We start from the raw sequence: 13,715 nt of genomic DNA, 5'->3' as shown, positions 1-13,715 counted from the left end.
TTTTACCTGTTTGCCTTCACTCTGCTGCTGCTCTCCAGGGTCCATAAGTTCTATGGTAAATGTACTGACTGTCTCTCTCTCCAGGGTTCATGAGTTCTATAGTAGATGTACTGACTGTCTCTGTTTCTCTCTCCAGGGTTCATGAGTTCTATAGTAGATGTACTGACTGTCTCTGTGTCTCTCTCCAGAGTTCAGGTGGAGTTCTATGGTAAATGTACTGACTGTCTCTGTTTCTCTCTCCAGGGTTCAGGTGAAGTTCTATGGTAAATGTACTGACTCTGTCTCTCTCTCCAGGGTTCATGAGTTCTATGGTAAATGTACTGACTGTCTCTGTGTCTCTCTCCAGGGTTCATGAGTTCTATAGTAGATGTACTGACTGTCTCTGTGTCTCTCTCCAGAGTTCAGGTGGAGTTCTATGGTAAATGTACTGACTGTCTCTGTTTCTCTCTCCAGGGTTCAGGTGAAGTTCTATGGTAAATGTACTGACTGTCTCTGTTTCTCTCTCCAGGGTTCATGAGTTCTATGGTAAATGTACTGACTCTGTCTCTCTCTCCAGGGTTCATGAGTTCTATGGTAAATGTACTGACTGTCTCTGTGTCTCTCTCCAGGGTTCAGGTGGAGTTCTATGGTAAATGTACTGACTGTCTCTGTCTCCAGGGTTCATGAGTTCTATGGTAAATGTACTGACTTTCTCTCTCTCCAGGGTTCATGAGTTCTATGGTAAATTAACTGACTGTCTCGGTTTCTCTCTCAAGGGTTCAGGTGGACTTCTATGGTAAATGTACTGACTATCTCTGTTTTTCTCTCCAGAGTTCATGAGTTCTATGGTAGATGTACTGACTCTCTCTGTTTCTCTCTCCGGGGTTCAGGTGGAGTTCTATGGTAGATGTACTGACTGTCTCTGTTTCTCTCTCCAGGGTTCATGAGTTCTATGGTAAATGTACTGACTCTGTCTCTCTCTCCAGGGTTCATGAGTTCTATGGTAAATGTACTGACTGTCTCTGTGTCTCTCTCCAGAGTTCAGGTGGAGTTCTATGGTAAATGTACTGACTGTCTCTGTTTCTCTCTCCAGGGTTCAGGTGAAGTTCTATGGTAAATGTACTGACTGTCTCTGTTTCTCTCTCCAGGGTTCATGAGTTCTATGGTAAATGTACTGACTATGTCTCTCTCTCCAGGGTTCATGAGTTCTATGGTAAATGTACTGACTGTCTCTGTGTCTCTCTCCAGGGTTCAGGTGGAGTTCTATGGTAAATGTACTGACTGTCTCTGTCTCCAGGGTTCATGAGTTCTATGGTAAATGTACTGACTTTCTCTCTCTCCAGGGTTCATGAGTTCTATGGTAAATTAACTGACTGTCTCGGTTTCTCTCTCAAGGGTTCAGGTGGACTTCTATGGTAAATGTACTGACTATCTCTGTTTTTCTCTCCAGGTTTCATGAGTTCTATGGTAGATGTACTGACTCTCTCTGTTTCTCTCTCCGGGGTTCAGGTGGAGTTCTATGGTAAATGTACTGACTGTCTCGGTTTCTCTCTCAAGGGTTCAGGTGGACTTCTATGGTAAATGTACTGACTATCTCTGTTTTTCTCTCCAGGGTTCATGAGTTCTATGGTAGATGTACTGACTCTCTCTGTTTCTCTCTCCAGGGTTCATGAGTTCTATGGTAAATGTACTGACTCTCTCTGTTTCTCTCTCCAGGGTTCATGAGTTCTATGGTAGATGTACTGACTCTCTGTTTCTCTCTCCGGGGTTCAGGTGGAGTTCTATGGTAAATGTACTGACTGTCTCGGTTTCTCTCTCAAGGGTTCAGGTGGAGTTCTATGGTAGATGTACTGACTGTCTCTGTTTCTCTCTCCAGGGTTCATGAGTTCTATGGTAAATGTACTGACTCTGTCTCTCTCTCCAGGGTTCATGAGTTCTATGGTAAATGTACTGACTGTCTCTGTGTCTCTCTCCAGAGTTCAGGTGGAGTTCTATGGTAAATGTACTGACTGTCTCTGTTTCTCTCTCCAGGGTTCAGGTGAAGTTCTATGGTAAATGTACTGACTGTCTCTGTTTCTCTCTCCAGGGTTCATGAGTTCTATGGTAAATGTACTGACTCTGTCTCTCTCTCCAGGGTTCATGAGTTCTATGGTAAATGTACTGACTGTCTCTGTGTCTCTCTCCAGGGTTCAGGTGGAGTTCTATGGTAAATGTACTGACTGTCTCTGTCTCCAGGGTTCATGAGTTCTATGGTAAATGTACTGACTTTCTCTCTCTCCAGGGTTCATGAGTTCTATGGTAAATTAACTGACTGTCTCGGTTTCTCTCTCAAGGGTTCAGGTGGACTTCTATGGTAAATGTACTGACTATCTCTGTTTTTCTCTCCAGGTTTCATGAGTTCTATGGTAGATGTACTGACTCTCTCTGTTTCTCTCTCCGGGGTTCAGGTGGAGTTCTATGGTAAATGTACTGACTGTCTCGGTTTCTCTCTCAAGGGTTCAGGTGGACTTCTATGGTAAATGTACTGACTATCTCTGTTTTTCTCTCCAGGGTTCATGAGTTCTATGGTAGATGTACTGACTCTCTCTGTTTCTCTCTCCAGGGTTCATGAGTTCTATGGTAAATGTACTGACTCTCTCTGTTTCTCTCTCCAGGGTTCATGAGTTCTATGGTAGATGTACTGACTCTCTCTGTTTCTCTCTCCGGGGTTCAGGTGGAGTTCTATGGTAAATGTACTGACTGTCTCGGTTTCTCTCTCCAGGGTTCATGAGTTCTATGGTAAATGTACTGACTGTCTCGGTTTCTCTCTCAAGGGTTCAGGTGGACTTCTATGGTAAATGTACTGACTGTCTCTGTTTCTCTCTCCAGGGTTCATGAGTTCTATGGTAGATGTACTGACTCTCTCTGTTTCTCTCTCCGGGGTTCAGGTGGAGATCTATGGTAAATGTACTGACTGTCTCTGTTTCTCTCTCCAGGGTTCGTGAGTTCTATGGTAGATGTACTGACTGTCTCTGTCTCTCTCTCCGGGGTTCATGAGTTCTATGGTAAATGTACTGACTGTCTCTGTTTCTCTCTCCAGGGTTCATGAGTTCTATGGTAGATGTACTGACTGTCTCTGTTTCTCTCTCCGGGGTTCATGAGTTCTATGGTAGATGTACTGACTGTCTCTGTCTCTCTCCAGTGTTCAGGTGGAGTTATATGGTAGATGTACTGACTGTCTCTGTTTCTCTCTCCCGGGTTCAGGTGGAGTTCTATGGTAGATGTACTGACTGTCTCTGTCTCTCTCCAGGGTCCATGTGTTCTATGGTAGATGTACTGACTGTCTCTGTCTCTCTCCAGGGTTCATGGGTTCTATGGTTGATGTACTGACTGTCTCTCTCTCCAGGGTTCAGGTGGAGTTCTATGGAAGATGTACTGACTGTCTCTGTCTCTCTCCAGGGTTCATGTGTTCTATGGTAAATGTACTGACTGTCTCTCTCTCCAGGGTTCAGGTGGAGTTCTATGTGAATGAAAACACCTTCAAGGAGAGGCTCAAGCTGTTCTTCATCAAAAACCAAAGGTCAAGTAAGTAGAGCACAGAGAAGTTTGGACTTTATTACTGTCTCATGTAAGACAACAGACCTAGGAAGTCATAAAGATCCTCCTAATGCAGGGTAATACTGTAACGTAAGTCATTAAGGTCTATTGCAGATCCAATTTCAGCTCCAGTCTGGGTCTTTAATTAGTTGTCTTGACGCATGGTGCTGTGTCTCAGGTCTGCACACCATGTTGCTGTGAAGAGGACAATGCTTTAGGTATTTTGTTAACTGATAGGGTATTATCATTTCTTATTAGGACTTAAGGCATGGATACAGCCAGGGTGGGATTTCTCCTGCATTCTGAAAAAGACATTGGAACTGTACAACTTGCCACCCACAATGCATCATGTCTACAGTCTCTCTGTATGTTTATAAATATGTGTGTGTGCCTGTGTGTGTTTGTGTGCTGTGTGTTTGTACATGTGTGTATTTGTGTGTGTGCGTGCATGTTTTTGTGTTTTTACATGCATGTGTGTGTGTGTGCGTGGGTGTTTTTGTGTTTTTACATGTGTGTGTGTGTGCGTGCGTGCGTGCATGTGTAATGGCTGCAGTATGTTGTTAGTGCTTCCTATGTGCTTGTCAATATCTCTGAACAACTTCCCATCAGTTACAGAGAAAACATTAGGGCCAAATAGAAAGGCCAACCCAACTCTATAGAGCTTCCTGCTGAGTCAGATTGTTTTGGCCCCTGTACAATACAAACTCATTGTGAAGCATTTGATGTGGGTGTTTTTCTTGCAACTGTGTCACTGCTGTGTTAATACTGCAAAGAGATGAAATGGGAGGCTTGGTTGATTGAAACATGAACAGTGTTTAAGGCAGCTGGCGCCACCCTCTGACTGACATGTGTATCTGCAGTCAGGTAAGTTGTGTGGGTGATGATTTGCCTGTGTGTGTGTGTGTGTGTGTGTGTGTGTGTGTGTGTGCAAGGCTTTACTGACAGCATGTCGTGTTATTGGGTCTTAATCCTTATATATCACAATAAGCCGTCCTCTATTCCACTGCTATATATACCTGCCACAACATCCAGCATCTCCCCCCACAGGGTGTCATATCGTTGTGGATCTGACACATAGCTGTTCACTGCACAACTGAATGCATTCAACCAAAATAGGTCTTCCGTATTTAACCCAAGCCCTCTGTATCAGAGACATCAGTTGTGATGGTCTGCCAGACCAGCATGAAGCCTGATAGTCACGGCTCTGTGCATAGCCAGATATAGTCACTTTAGACCTGACAGAGTACCAACACAGCCTGGACAACACCATGACACTTAAACAGGTAGGGTTGTGGTATAGAGAGATGTCCAGTAGGGTAGAGACACCAGTTCTGAGGAGAGATGTCTGGTGTAGGGTAGAGACATCAGTTCTGAGGAGAGATTTCCAGTAGGGTAGAGACACCAGTTCTGAGGAGAGATGTCTGGTGTAGGGTAGAGACATCAGTTCTGAGGAGAGATTTCCAGTAGGGTAGAGACACCAGTTCTGAGGAGAGATGTCTGGTGTAGGGTAGAGACATCAGTTCTGAGGAGAGATGTCCAGTAGGGTAGAGACACCAGTTCTGAGGAGAGATGTCCAGTAGGGTAGAGACACCAGTTCTGAGGAGAGATTTCCAGTAGGGTAGAGACACCAGTTCTGAGGAGAGATGTCTGGTGTAGGGTAGAGACATCAGTTCTGAGGAGAGATGTCCAGTAGGGTAGAGACACCAGTTCTGAGGAGAGATGTCCAGTAGGGTAGAGACACCAGTTCTGAGGAGAGATTTCCAGTAGGGTAGAGACACCAGTTCTGTGGAGAGATGTCCAGTAGGGTAGAGACATCAGTTCTGAGGAGAGATGTCCAGTAGGGTAGAGACACCAGTTCTGAGGAGAGATGTCTGGTGTAGGGTAGAGACACCAGTTCTGAGGAGAGATGTCCAGTAGGGTAGAGACACCAGTTCTGAGGAGAGATGTCCAGTAGGGTAGAGACACCAGTTCTGAGGAGAGATGTCCAGTAGGGTAGAGACACCAATTCTGTGGAGAGATGTCCAGTAGGGTAGAGACATCAGTTCTGAGGAGAGATGTCCAGTAGGGTAGAGACACCAGTTCTGAGGAGAGATGTCCAGTAGGGTAGAGACACCAGTTCTGAGGAGAGATGTCCAGTAGGGTAGAGACATCAGTTCTGAGGAGAGATGTCTGGTGTAGGGTAGAGACATCAGTTCTGAGGAGAGATGTCTGGTGTAGGGTAGAGACACCAGTTCTGAGGAGAGATGTCCAGTAGGGTAGAGACACCAGTTATGTGGAGAGATGTCCAGTAGGGTAGAGACACCAGTTCTGAGGAGAGATGTCCAGTAGGGTAGAGACACCAGTTCTGAGGAGAGATTTCCAGTAGGGTAGAGACACCAGTTCTGTGGAGAGATGTCCAGTAGGGTAGAGACATCAGTTCTGAGGAGAGATGTCCAGTAGGGTAGAGACACCAGTTCTGAGGAGAGATGTCTGGTGTAGGGTAGAGACACCAGTTCTGAGGAGAGATGTCCAGTAGGGTAGAGACACCAGTTCTGAGGAGAGATGTCCAGTAGGGTAGAGACACCAGTTCTGAGGAGAGATGTCCAGTAGGGTAGAGACACCAATTCTGTGGAGAGATGTCCAGTAGGGTAGAGACATCAGTTCTGAGGAGAGATGTCCAGTAGGGTAGAGACACCAGTTCTGAGGAGAGATGTCCAGTAGGGTAGAGACACCAGTTCTGAGGAGAGATGTCCAGTAGGGTAGAGACACCAGTTCTGAGGAGAGATGTCCAGTAGGGTAGAGACACCAGGTCTGTGGAGAGATGTCTGGTGTAGGGTAGAGACACCAGTTCTGTGGAGAGATGTCTGGTGTAGGGTAGAGACACCAGTTCTGAGGAGATGTCCAGTAGGGTAGAGACACCAGTTCTGAGGAGAGATGTCTGGTGTAGGGTAGAGACACCAGTTCTGAGGAGAGATGTCCAGTAGGGTAGAGACACCAGTTCTGAGGAGAGATGTCCAGTAGGGTAGAGACACCAGTTCTGAGGAGAGATGTCCAGTAGGGTAGAGACAGCAATTCTGTGGAGAGATGTCCAGTAGGGTAGAGACATCAGTCGTGAGGAGAGATGTCCAGTAGGGTAGAGACATCAGTTCTGAGGAGAGATGTCCAGTAGGGTAGAGACACCAGTTCTGAGGAGAGATGTCCAGTAGGGTAGAGACACCAGTTCTGAGGAGAGATGTCCAGTAGGGTAGAGACATCAGTTCTGAGGAGAGATGTCCAGTAGGGTAGAGACATCAGTTCTGAGGAGAGATGTCCAGTAGGGTAAAGACATCAGTTCTGAGGAGAGATGTCTGGTGTAGGGTAGAGACACCAGTTCTGTGGAGAGATGTCCAGTAGGGTAGAGACAACAGTTCTGAGGAGAGATGTCCAGTAGGGTAGAGACACCAGTTCTGAGGAGAGATGTCTGGTGTAGGGTAGAGACATCAGTTCTGAGGAGAGATGTCCAGTAGGGTAGAGACATCAGTTCTGAGGAGAGATTTCCAGTAGGGTAGAGACACCAGTTCTGCGGAGAGATGTCTGGTGTAGGGTAGAGACATCAGTTCTGAGGAGAGATGTCTGGTGTAGGGTAGAGACATCAGTTCTGAGGAGAGATGTCCAGTAGGGTAGAGACACCAGTTCTGAGGAGAGATGTCCAGTAGGGTAGAGACACCAGTTCTGTGGAGAGATGTCCAGTAGGGTAGAGACATCAGTTCTGAGGAGAGATGTCTGGTGTAGGGTAGAGACATCAGTTCTGAGGAGAGATGTCTGGTGTAGGGTAGAGACACCAGTTCTGAGGAGAGATGTCCAGTAGGGTAGAGACACCAGTTATGTGGAGAGATGTCCAGTAGGGTAGAGACACCAGTTCTGAGTAGAGATGTCCAGTAGGGTAGAGACACCAGTTCTGAGGAGAGATTTCCAGTAGGGTAGAGACACCAGTTCTGTGGAGAGATGTCCAGTAGGGTAGAGACATCAGTTCTGAGGAGAGATGTCCAGTAGGGTAGAGACACCAGGTCTGTGGAGAGATGTCTGGTGTAGGGTAGAGACACCAGTTCTGTGGAGAGATGTCTGGTGTAGGGTAGAGACACCAGTTCTGAGGAGAGATGTCCAGTAGGGTAGAGACACCAGTTCTGAGGAGAGATGTCTGGTGTAGGGTAGAGACACCAGTTCTGAGGAGAGATGTCCAGTAGGGTAGAGACACCAGTTCTGAGGAGAGATGTCCAGTAGGGTAGAGACACCAGTTCTGAGGAGAGATGTCCAGTAGGGTAGAGACACCAATTCTGTGGAGAGATGTCCAGTAGGGTAGAGACATCAGTTCTGAGGAGAGATGTCCAGTAGGGTAGAGACACCAGTTCTGAGGAGAGATGTCCAGTAGGGTAGAGACACCAGTTCTGAGGAGAGATGTCCAGTAGGGTAGAGACACCAGTTCTGAGGAGAGATGTCCAGTAGGGTAGAGACACCAGTTCTGAGGAGAGATGTCCAGTAGGGTAGAGACACCAGTTCTGAGGAGAGATGTCCAGTAGGGTAGAGACATCAGTTCTGAGGAGAGATGTCTGGTGTAGGGTAGAGACACCAGTTCTGAGGAGAGATGTCCAGCAGGGTAGAGACATCAGTTCTGAGGAGAGATGTCTGGTGTAGGGTAGAGACTCCAGTTCTGAGGAGAGATTTCCAGTAGGGTAGAGACACCAGTTCTGAGGAGAGATGTCTGGTGTAGGGTAGAGACACCAGTTCTGAGGAGAGATGTCCAGTAGGGTAGAGACACCAGTTCTTTGGAGAGATGTCCAGTAGGGTTGAGACACCAGTTCTGAGGAGAGATGTCTGGTGTAGGGTAGAGACACCAGTTCTGAGGAGAGATTTCCAGTAGGGTAGAGACACCAGTTCTGTGGAGAGATGTCCAGTAGGGTAGAGACATCAGTTCTGAGGAGAGATGTCCAGTAGGGTAGAGACACCAGTTCTGAGGAGAGATGTCCAGTAGGGTAGAGACACCAGTTCTGTGGAGAGATGTCTGGTGTAGGGTAGAGACACCAGTTCTGAGGAGAGATGTCCAGTAGGGTAGAGACACCAGTTCTGTGGAGAGATGTCCAGTAGGGTAGAGACAACAGTTCTGAGGAGAGATGTCCAGTAGGGTAGAGACACCAGTTCTGAGGAGAGATGTCCAGTAGGGTAGAGACACCAGTTCTGTGGAGAGATGTCCAGTAGGGTAGAGACACCAGTTCTGAGGAGAGATGTCTGGTGTAGGGTAGAGACACCAGTTCTGAGGAGAGATGTCTGGTGTAGGGTAGAGACATCAGTTCTGAGGAGAGATGTCCAGTAGGGTAGAGACACCAGTTCTGAGGAGAGATGTCTGGTGTAGGGTAGAGACACCAGTTCTGAGGAGAGATGTCTGGTGTAGGGTAGAGACACCAGTTCTGAGGAGAGATGTCTGGTGTAGGGTAGAGACATCAGTTCTGAGGAGAGATGTCCAGTAGGGTAGAGACACCAGTTCTGAGGAGAGATGTCCAGTAGGGTAGAGACACCAGTTCTGAGGAGAGACGTCCAGTAGTACCTGTCGGACTCACTAGCCAGCTCATTTCATTGGTCTGCGATAAGTTCAGTTTCTGGGCAGTTAAAAACAAACTTTCTAGACATTCCCATACCAATGTGTCTTGCATTACAAAAACATGACTGTAAACATTAGCCAGATTTACTCATATGAGCCTGATTAAACAGATTCGTTTTTCAATATAAATCAGCACAAATTCAGTTACTCTTTTCTTTTCCATGGTATGTTGTTCCTTCCCATAAGCTTTATTTGACCTTTGTCAACTATAATTGTTCAATTCCCTCTTCAATTCCCTCTGGGAAACAGGTTAAGATTTACTCCCAATGCAATTACTTAGTAAATCTGGCCTTTAGTGTTCTCTATTGCATTTGTTTCCATGTAGGCCTGAGGATCCGTCTGTTTAACTTCTCCTTGAAGCTGTTGACGTGTGCCCTATATGTCCTCAGAGTGTCTCTGGATGATCCCGAACAGGTCACTGGTGTATGGTGAGTAACTGCTAATTTAACCTCCTGATGAAGTCCTGTTATTTCATTTATTACTAGTGACCGTAGCATTTGTTAAACTGTGATTTCTAATTTTGGTGTTTGAGATTGAGGGCAGAATAAGTGCATCAGCATCTCGTATTAGAATATAGACAATAATATGGAAATGACCAAATTCTCCTCTGATATAATGATATATACTGAACAAAAATTTAAACGCAATATGAAACAATTTCAATGATTTTACTGAGTTACAGTTCATATAAGGAAATCGGTCAACTGAAATAAATTAATTAGGCCCTAATCTATGGATTTCACATGATTGGGGAGGGGCACAGCCGGGGGTGTGCCCCAATCAGAATGAGTTTTGAGGGCTTTATTACAGACAGAAATACTCCTCAGCACCCACCATCCCCCTCCTCAGACGATCCCACAGGTAAAGAAGCCAGATGTGGAAGTCCTAGGCTGGCATGGTTACACGTGGTCTGTGGTTGTGAGACCAGTCGGATGTACTGCCAAATTCTCTAAATTATGTTAGAGGTGGCTTATTGTAGAGCAATTATCATTCTCTGGCAACAGCTCTGTTATTGCACGCTCCCTCAAAACTTGAGACATCTGTGCCATTGTGTTGTATGACAAAACTGCACATTTTAATGTCCCCAGTTCACAAGGTGCACCTGTGTAATGATCACGCTGTTTAATCAGCGTCTTGATGTGCCACACCTGTGGATGGATTACCTTAACAAAGGAAAAATGCTCACTAACAGGAATGTAAACAAATGTGTGCACAACATTTTAGAGAAATATGCTTTTTGTGCCTATAGAATATTTCTGGGTTATTTTATTGTAGCTCATGAAACATGGGACCAACACTTTACATGTTGCGTTTATATTTTTGTTCAGTAGTCAGATCAATTCTAAAAAAGATGGCATCTATTCAGGTATTGTGTGATTCAGAGAATCTACCTCTAACTTTTACCCAAAGTTGAAAATAAAATTGTATTTGGCCAAGATAAGATAGATCCAGAGTTTGGAATTCATTTGTATCTGTCTGAGACACAAAGGGCTTTAAATAGCAGCAGCGATGGTCTCTCTCAGTGTAGTGAAATGGAAGCAGCATATGGTCTTTATGGTATACACTGCTGCCGGCAACTCTTAAAGAAACCGTCCCTCTGCCTCCCGTCCGTCACCATGGCAACATGCAGAGTGAGTGAAGGTGCCTATTAGCCACAGGATAAATATTTCACCACACATTCTGTCTGAACGACTTCCCTTTGCTATGGCTTTCCTCTGCAGTGTGAACTGTCAGAACCGAACAAGCACCACAGCAGAATCTACAGAAAGCACCGAAATCAACTGGTGAGTTGTGAGGGTCTAACATTGACGTGCTGTCCCGGGCTTCGAATGTGTTTCTGATTGTGTTCATCTCATAGCTATCAGGTGGTGTTTGAAATGAGTCTTGCCTAACCCATACAGTGTAATTCATCATCAATAACACTGTTTTGTCTTCTGAAAGGGAGTTGTTCATCTCATTTGCTATCTTGTGTTATTTGGAATCATCTTTGTCAATGAATCAATATATAGAGTATAATCAATGTATAGAGTATAATCATTGTTTTGTCTTGTGAAAGGGAGTTGATTTTCTGGGTGAACAGAAGGGTACCTGTGTGGGCGATACAGGTAAAGGAATACTGACATTCACTAACACTGCTTTGGTAATACAGTACTGGATTCTCAAGTATTCCATTCAACAGTAGCCACAATGGGTCAAACTCACAAGTGAACATTTCATTGACAATCTCCCCCTTCCCCTGTGACCAATACATTAGAAAAACAAGAAATATTTTACAACAGAAAACACTTTACAGCACATATTTTCCCCAGTGATGTGTACTGTAGATTGCCTGAGAGGTTATGTGACCAGATTGCAGCCCTGGTAATGTGTGTACCTCCACTCTGCTCTGCTCCAGGTGATCGTGGCCTTAATCAGTTTCCTGGAAGCCATGCTCCTTACATATCTCAGCTACAAAGTAAGACACCTCAGCTCTACTCCTTTCACACTGATCGCCGCCACAAAGGAAGTTTCATTCATTCTATCAGGCAGAGTCGTGTGGCGTGTCTGCGTGAGATTGCAATTAATTGGCGAATTTTCTGGCATGTGTTTTAACCGCGAGCCTCTGCTCTAGCCTGAGCCAGAAGAACAGGTCATTAATACACTTTACAAATGAATAAAAAATGAGGTGTCCGTCCTACTTTTTTCTTTAAATTGGGCTCTTTCCTTAAATAACTCATTAGTGCTGCAGTGCTACTTCCCTTTCTTTGATCAATTAGGCTGTTTTACTTGTACTTTAGGAAGACAAATAACAGTGTGTTTTTTGTTTTGCTTCGTTTTGGCAGATGGCTTCAATTCCCAAATTGTTTTAACGAATCCTGTCATTGTGTTCTCGCCTGTCTGGAGCGTCAGATGGGCGGGATTAGCAGAATTAGTTCCATTGTGCCAGGCACACTTAGAACCGAGGTCTGATTATTCAAAAATATTGACCTCGTTTTTGGTGGATTCGTTTCATATCACTATCATTGTAATTAGTCTACAGACAGAGACAGTAGCTTATTGCCTTGACTCACACGTTGATTGTGTTTCTCTCTTTCAGGGGAACATCTGGGAGCAGATGTTCCAGATCTCCTTCATCCTGGAGATGATCAATACCGTGCCGTTTATAATCACTGTGAGTCTTCTTCCACCTGATCTCTCACACACACACACACACATACACACACACACACACACACACACACACACACACACATGTGACAGGATACACCATGAGGAATGGGACAGGATACACCATGAGGAATGGGACAGGATACACCATGAGGAATGGGACAGGATACACCATGAGGAATGGGACAGGATACACCATGAGGAATGGGACAGGATACACCATGAGGAATGGGACAGGATACACCATGCGGAATGGGACAGGATACACCATGAGGAATGTGACAGGATACACCATGAGGAATGGGGCAGGATACACCATGAGGAATGGGACAGGATACACCATGAGGAATGGGACAGGATACACCATGAGACATGTGACAGGATACACCATGAGGAATGGGACAGGATACACCATGAGACATGTGACAGGATACACCATGAGGAATGGGACATGATACACCATGAGACATGTGACAGGATACACCATGAGGAATGGGACAGGATACACCATGAGACATGTGACAGGATACACCATGAGGAATGGGACATGATACACCATGAGGAATGTGACAGGATACACCATGAGGAATGGGACAGGATACACCATGAGACATGTGACAGGATACACCATGAGGAATGGGACAGGATACACCATGAGACATGTGACAGGATACACCATGAGACATGTGACAGGATACACCATGAGGAATGTGGTGCTGACAAACAGATTCATTTCAGTGGCTCAAACCATACTCCACAAAGCAAACAAGGCCAATTAGTGAACGTCAAATCAAATAGTATTTGTCACATGCGCCGAATACAACAGGTGTAGTAGACCTTACTGTGAAATGCTTACTTACAATACAGTTCAATAAATAATGTTAAGAAAATATTTACTAAATAAACTAAAGTAAAAATAAAAGAAATAGTAACACAATAAAATAACAATAAGGAGACTATATACAGGGGGTACCGGTACAGAGTGGATGTGGAGGCTATATACAGGGGGTACCGGTACAGAGTGGATGTGGAGGCTATATACAGGGGGTACCGGTACAGAGTCAATGTGGAGGCTATATACAGGGTTACTGGTACAGAGTCAATGTGGAGGCTATATACAGGGTTACTGGTACAGAGTCAATGTGGAGGCTATATACAGGGGGTACCGGTACAGAGTCAATGTGGAGGCTATATACAGGGGGTACCGGTACAGAGTGGATGTGGAGGCTATATACAGGGTTACTGGTACAGAGTCAATGTGGAGGCTATATACAGGGGGTACCGGTACAGAGTCAATGTGGAGGCTATATACAGGGTTACTGGTACAGAGTGGATGTGGAGGCTATATACAGGGGGTACCGGTACAGAGTGGATGTAATTTGTACATGTAGGTAGGTAGGTA

The 13,715-nt window shown here is 45.3% G+C and overlaps 1 protein-coding gene across 5 annotated transcripts in view; it reads left to right on the top strand.

The window, feature by feature from the left end:
- Nucleotides 1–13,715, top strand: part of LOC110536366 (potassium channel subfamily T member 1) — a 75,614-nt gene that overhangs the window by 21,083 nt on the left and 40,816 nt on the right. For all 5 annotated transcript variants that reach the window (XM_090189161.1, XM_090189159.1, XM_090189160.1 and 2 more), the window contains exons 2-7: nt 3,464–3,543; nt 9,492–9,594; nt 10,888–10,950; nt 11,223–11,271; nt 11,562–11,621; nt 12,243–12,317. In XM_090189161.1, the coding sequence (XP_090045287.1) occupies nt 3,464–3,543; nt 9,492–9,594; nt 10,888–10,950; nt 11,223–11,271; nt 11,562–11,621; nt 12,243–12,317 (430 nt within the window). The remainder of the gene's footprint in view (nt 1–3,463; nt 3,544–9,491; nt 9,595–10,887; nt 10,951–11,222; nt 11,272–11,561; nt 11,622–12,242; nt 12,318–13,715) is intronic.

Source organism: Oncorhynchus mykiss, chromosome 11 (assembly GCF_057628025.1).
Source record: "Oncorhynchus mykiss isolate SJ-2025 chromosome 11, ASM5762802v1, whole genome shotgun sequence".
In the NCBI taxonomy this organism is placed as follows: domain Eukaryota; kingdom Metazoa; phylum Chordata; class Actinopteri; order Salmoniformes; family Salmonidae; genus Oncorhynchus; species Oncorhynchus mykiss.
This window is presented reverse-complemented; position numbering and strand designations above follow the sequence as displayed.